Source organism: Ursus maritimus, assembly GCF_017311325.1.
Source record: "Ursus maritimus isolate PB19 chromosome X unlocalized genomic scaffold, ASM1731132v1 scaffold_X1, whole genome shotgun sequence".
NCBI classification, from domain to species: Eukaryota; Metazoa; Chordata; class Mammalia; order Carnivora; family Ursidae; genus Ursus; species Ursus maritimus.
This window is the reverse complement of record NW_024423319.1, coordinates 44917351-44923900: the sequence shown is the minus strand read 5'-3', so window position 1 is coordinate 44923900 and position 6550 is coordinate 44917351. Positions and strand designations below refer to the sequence as shown.

General features: G+C 43.7%; 1 protein-coding gene across 1 annotated transcript; it reads right to left on the bottom strand.

Moving 5' to 3' along the window:
- Window positions 1–1774: 1774 nt before the first annotated feature.
- Window positions 1775–3391, bottom strand: LOC103674823 (protein BEX1). Its single transcript, XM_040619066.1, has 3 exons — window positions 3257–3391; window positions 2779–2856; window positions 1775–2412 (listed from the first exon to the last, which is right to left on the bottom strand). Exon 3 carries the CDS (start codon window positions 2405–2407, stop codon window positions 2021–2023), a length of 387 nt encoding a protein of 128 aa, XP_040475000.1. The 5' UTR covers window positions 2408–2412; window positions 2779–2856; window positions 3257–3391; the 3' UTR covers window positions 1775–2020.
- Window positions 3392–6550: the final 3159 nt, after the last annotated feature.

The window sequence follows — 6550 nt, the reverse complement described above, 5'->3', positions numbered from 1 at the left end:
ACCATTTTTCTCTTTGGTTTCATAACTGCTATATTCCAGAGCAGAGGTTGGCAAACTTTTTTTGTTCGGGCCAGATAATAAATATATAGGCTTTGCAGTCAGGCCATGCTGTTTCTTTCACAACTACTTGACTCTGCTACTGTAGTGCAAAATCAGCCAAAGACAGTATGTAAATTCCTACATATGGCTGTATTTCAATATAACCTTATTTATGGACACCAAAAGCTGGATTTCATACAATTTTTACATGTCAAAAAAAATTCTTGATTTTTTCAACCATTTGAAAATGTGAAATTTAATCTTAGCTCATTGGCCACAAAAATAAGCAATAGGCCAAATCTGGTTCATGGACTGTGGTTTGCCAACTTCTGTTTTAGAATCCTAACTTTTTTTTAAGATTTTATTTATTTGAGAGAGAGAGCATGAGATGGGGGAGGGTCGGAGGGAGAAACAGACTCTCTGCTGAGCAGGGAGCCGATCCTGGGACTCTCGGATCATGACCTGAGCAAAAGGCAGTCACTTAACCAACTGAGCCACCCAGGTACCCTAGAATCCTAACTTCTAAGTTTATTTCCATACAAGACTGTCTTCATACATGGCATGTATTTCACCTACATTGCACACTCCAAGGCAATTTCATTTCTCAAGTTCTATTGAGACACTTAAACCCAATAGTCCTCCAATGGGCTTCTTGTAATTACCCACATTTGGGTATCCACTGAACTCATGGACATAATCTCCTGGCATCCAACTCAATATGTTGGTTCTTTACATTCATAGGTTTCAGGGAGCTCGGATAAGGAAGGACTGTCTCAGACTTAAAGTGAACTGTGTCCCATTACACATCTTTAATATAGTCTAATGAGCTAAGGTTTTTAAGATTTTATTTGACAGAGAGAGACCCAGCAAGAGAGGGAACACAAGCAGGGGGAGTGGGAGAGGAAGAAGCAGGCTTCCCGCTAAGCAGGGATCATGACCTGAGCCTAAGGCAGATGCTTATGACTGAGCCACCCAGGTGCCCCTGAACTAAGGTTTCTTAGAAAAGAACTACACATCTAAGGAAAGAGAGAACTAGACAGATAAGGTCTTTTCATGAAGCTAAAAAGGGAGAGGACTTATTCACACTTTCACTTTAGAGTGAGGATTCAATTTATTGAGTGTACCAGAAAAAAAATCAGTGGGACTTTTTCACCTTGAGGATTCCTGAACATCAATACCCAGGGGAGATGGAAATGGGGCAAAGTAGCAGAGGAATGGAAATACCTATGCCTTAGTCCACATAAAGACCCAGCTCTGGAAACTTCCCCAAATAGCTGAAGGGAATAAAGTGTTGGGTCATGTACATTCCAGTGGGAACAAAAACTTGGGAGATAACATAAACTTACTGCTTCATCAAGTACACAAGGCAGCCCTTGGAGTTATCATCATCTTGCTGATATGCATGATTTTTTTTGTAAGTATGGTTCTTAAAGAGATGTGTCTCTTATCATTATTAGGTTTATACTTCTAAATAGGAGATCCACAGGTAAGCTAAAACTGAGATTGTGTCACTACTGTTTAGGTTAAGTGCTCATATTGCTTTTATCAGGTGGCCAAGCCCTTTCACTAGGTAATAGGTATTTAGTTCTGAAATGAGAAAATATAAATAAAAAATAAAAATTATTCATAATTCTACCATAAAGAGATAAACACTTTAATTTTTTACTTTTTATACGTAAACTGTGTGCTCATATATAAAATATAGAAGATGTGAAATAAAAGAGAATACAGAGAATGTCTTTTAAACTGCTTTATTAACTTCACAATATATAATGAACATCTTGCCATGCAATAGGGTAAAACTCCCCTGCTGACAGAATCTTACATTTTGGGTCAAAATACAACATTTAATTAGAAGCTGGCTGTAGGAGACCCACAAGAGACATATAACACCAAAAGGTTTACAACAAAGGTACACTGAGAACATTAAGTTTAGGAAGCAGGTGTGTCTTCCTATTAACTTCAGGTTAAACATCAGGATTCAAGGCATAAGGCAAAACTCATCATGATGGTCATGGTGAGGAGGGTCAGTGCTAACTGCCCGCAGACTATAACTGAATTGCTTTTCCCTCAGCTTTTCCATCAGCTGTCTCATCTCCTCCCCCATCCTTTCCATATTCTCTTCTCTCATTCTTGCCTGTGGTTCTCCAAGCCTCTGAATCATGTCCCACCTATACTGCAGGACAGGCTGCCTAACACGGAACCGCCTACGATTTACTCTAGGCACAGAATATTCACCAGCTTCCAAAGGGAGAGCCAAGGGCTCTCCTTTATTAGCAACTTGCTCCTTTTCATCCTTTTTTTCATTTTCCTGTTTGCCATTGTCCACGTTGAGATTTTTTACTGCTTGTTCCTCTTTGGACGCCATTGCTCCTGAGAGACAAAAGAGAAAGAATTATATTCTTAGTGGACAGATCAGCACCGAGGACAGAGGCCCTACTACGCACATTCCAAGACTCAGAGCCCTGGATCTCTCAGGCTTTTTAAAATTTCATTTTCCCACCTGAGAGGCTCCCTACGCCCTCTAGGGGGCCCCCGGTCCGAGCCCTCCCCCATCCCCGTCGCTCCTCTCCCCTCCCCCACCCTCGCCCAAAGCCCACCATTTTCCCTGCCGATCCCTGCCCAGGCCTCTGCAGGAACCAAGATGGAGGACCGGCTGGGGCGGGGGGGGGGGAGAGGGAAGTTGGGGTCTCAGGCTTTCCACACGTTCCCCCCGGCCCCACTGTCCCCCGCACCGACCTGGGCCTATCCTTGCAGTCTCCTCCTCCTCCCGATTCTTGCCGAGAGTGCGCCGCCGCGACACTTAGACCTGCACACCTGCAGAGGGCCGGGGTGGGGGGCAGCCGGGGCTGCTGCAGCCGAGCGCTCCGCGCCCACCCGACGCTACCCAGCCCCTCCCGGACCCCCCACGGCCGCCTCGCCCCCACACCCAGCCGCCCCATCCCCCGCGCTGACCACCATTTTCTACATCAAGAAGGACGGGGGCAGGACGCGGCGTGCACTAGGCAGGTGTTTCCGAAGGGTCATCGCCTCACCGCCGTCCAGCCCTCGGCCTACCTTTTGCAGCGGCCAAACGCGGGCTGCTGTGGGGCGTGGGGGCTGCGGTCCTCGCGCCGCTTCGCCCCGGGGCAGCCGGACCCCCAGCAGGGCTCCGCGAGCCGCGTGGGCTGTCCCACAGCAAGCCCAGAGAACGCTCCCCCTCCTCCCGGTCCCTTACCTGCTTCCCCTTCGCCTCCGATTCTGGGGCCGCCTCTGGCGCGCACGTCTTCAGGGCCACCGGGAGCAGGTAGCGAGAAGTGAGCGAGCGAGGGCCGGTCTGACGCTACAGCTGGGCGCGGGAGTCAGCGGCGGCGGGTCACGTGAGGCTTTCGTCACCGCGAGCGGCCCCGCCCCCAGCCCGTGCAGGCTTCTGCCCGCGAGGTGGCGCCCAGCCGGTTGGCCCGCCTGGCACCTCTCTGCTGCCGCGTTCTTCTTAACAGCACTGGCCTGGGCTCTGTGGCTCTCCCTTCTTTGCATATTCCTGGGCCTTTCTCTGCCTGCTGGGGAAGGGCAGTATCTTCTCAGGGACCTGTTGGCCATTCCCAGTTCTTCCCTGGGGACTTGCCTCTTCCTCTCCTCTGCCCCAATGATATGCCTTCTTCCACTTACTGTCCTTTCTGCTACCAATGTTGTCCATTTCCCCTCCACTAAAATGTGTAGAAAAGATGTGTCAGGAATAGTCCAGGAGAGTGGATTTTAAAAAATCTTAATATCTGTTTTGTTCCTTTTATGTTAAGCCCTCAAAAATCAATATACTTTTTCTTAAAAGATTTTATTTATTTATTTGTCCAAGAGAAAGAAAGAGAGCAGAAGCAGGCAGAGCAGGCAGAGGGAGAAGCAGGCTCTCTTGGCTGTGCAAGGAGCCGGATGGGGGACTTTATCATAAGACCCTGGGATTATGACCTGAGCTGAAGACAGAGGCTTAACCGACTGAGTTACCCAAGCGTCCCAATATACTTTTTTTAAAAAAAAAAAATAAGTTATTTTAATTTGAAAAGTAGAATTAAAGTTGGGGCAAAAAAAACCAACCACCTGTCTTTCTGCTAAATCTTTATATAAATATAGACTATACAGGCAGCTTCTTTTTTTGGAACTTGGAAAAAGACAGGGCAGCTGATGGCTCCTCTTGTTAGGGGCCCCTAGATCCATGAGGCCCTTCCATGAGGTGCCAATGTGTCAGTAGTGCAGCAGAGTCTTGATGAATTTTCAGTACCAAAACAACACCAGAAATGAAAATTCTTTCACAGATTTCTGGTTTAAAAGGCAATAGGTAAGTCTTTATTTGCAAATCACATGATCATGTATTTAGAGAATCCTAAGAGATCTACAATAAACCTACTGTGGAACTAGTACTTTAATTCAATGGGGTTGCAGCTATAGATGGATGTAAAAAAACTCAATTGTATTCTTATGTGCTAGTGATGAACAATTGGAAATTGAAATTGTGTATATTTTAGATAGATAGATAAATATAGATGTAAAGATATAAGATAGACCAAGGTCCTGGATCAGAAAATTCAGTTCTGTTAAGGCATCAATTATCTCCGAATTAATCTATAAATTTGGTGCAGCCAAAATAAAAATTTTAGCAGACATCTTTGTATAACTTGACAAAATTACCCCTCAAATTATATGGAAATTGGAAGGACCTAGTATAGACAATATTTTTTTAAAAAACCCACAAATGTGGAAAATTATATTACCTGATTTCTGGACTGAAGATGCAGTAATAAAGGTAGTATAGTAAGGGAGTATACACAGACAATGAATTTAAAATTAAAAACTTCTGCTGTGGGAAAGATATGGTTAAGAAAATGACGTGGGAAGCTGAGAAAAAATATTTTCAATAGGTGTAACCAACAAAGGGTTTGTATCCAGAAGATATATAAAGGCCTCCTGAAATTCAAAATAAGGCAAACAATGCAATGAAAAACAATCAACAGGTTTGAACAAGCATTTCACTAAAGTACATGTACAAATCCCCAAAGAGCTCATGGAAAGAAGCTCAATGTCATTAATCATCAGGAAAATGTAAAACAAACAAAAACAATGAAATAACCACAACATGGCCATCAGAATTGCTAAAATTAAAAAGTCTGACAATCCCAAGTATTTTTGAAGATATGGAACAACTGGAAATCTCATTCCTCATTCATTGCTGGTGAGAAGTTCAACCACTTTGAAAGGCTTTTTGATAGTTTCTTGAAAAGTTAAACTTACACTTACCATATGTCCAAAAAATTCCACTCTTAGGAATTTTCCCAAACAAAATTCAAACCATGTTTCCTCAAAAAGATTTGTATAGGGGGATGCCTGGGTGGTTCCGTTGGTTAAGCATCTGCCTTCCACTCAGGTCATGATCCCAGAGTCCTAGGATCCAGTCCGGAATCCAATCACGCTTTTTGCTCAGCGGGGAGCCTGCTTCTCCCTCTGCCTGCTGCTCCCCCTGCTCGTGCTGTCTCTCTCTCTCTCTCTGACAAATAAATTAAATCTTTTTTTAAAAAAGATTTGTATAAGAATGTTCATGGCAATTTCATCTAGGATAGCCCCAAAGTGGATACAATCCAGATGTCCATCAACAAGTAAATGTATAGGGGCGCCTGGGTGGCGCAGTCATTAAGCGTCTGCCTTTGGCTCAGGGCGTGATCCCAGAACGCTGGGATCGAGCCCCACATCAGGCTTCTCCGCTAGGAGCCTGCTTCTTCCTCTCCCACTCCCCCTGCTTGTGTTCCCTCTCTCGATGGCTGTCTCTCTCGGTCAAATAAATAAATAAAATATTAAAAAAAAACACAAGTAAATGTATAAACAAATTGTGATGTATTCATATGTTAGGGTACTACGAAGGCATAAAAACGAACAAACTACTGGTATAAGCAATAACATAGATAAATCTCAAAAAATATTATACTCATGGGGTGCCTGGTTGGCTCAGTCCTTAAGCGTCTGCCTTTGGCTCTGACTGGGGTCATGGTCCCTGGGTCCCTGCTTGGCAGGAGTCCTGCTTCTCCCTCTCCCACTCCCCTTGCTTGTGTTCCCTCTCTCGCTGTCTCTCTCTCTCTCAAATAAATAAATAAGTAAAATCTTTAAAAAAATATTATACTCAGGGAAAGATCTCAGACACAAAAGAGTGCATTCTGTTTGGTTCCATTTATATAATGCTTTGGAAGAGGCAAAACTAATTTATATTGATACAAATTGGATGAAATCAGTGTTTGCCTGGCTTGAAGGTTGGAATTTTTCTGAGTGTAAAAGGGGAAATAACAGAACTTTCTCAACAGGGGTAAATGTTCTGTGTCTTGATGGGATAGTGACTCCGCTGGCGAATACATTTGTTGAAATCACTGAACTGTATAGATAAAATGTATGCATCTTATTGTATGTAAATTATATCCCAATAAAGTTGATTAAAAATCAAATATCTAGAAATAAATCTAATTAAATACTTGGCAGACCTCTACACTAAAAATTATAA

Bases quoted from the DNA above. Each gene is read 5' to 3' on its own strand.
- LOC103674823 (XM_040619066.1), bottom strand. From the start codon at position 2,407: ATGGCGTCCAAAGAGGAACAAGCAGTAAAAAATCTCAACGTGGACAAT.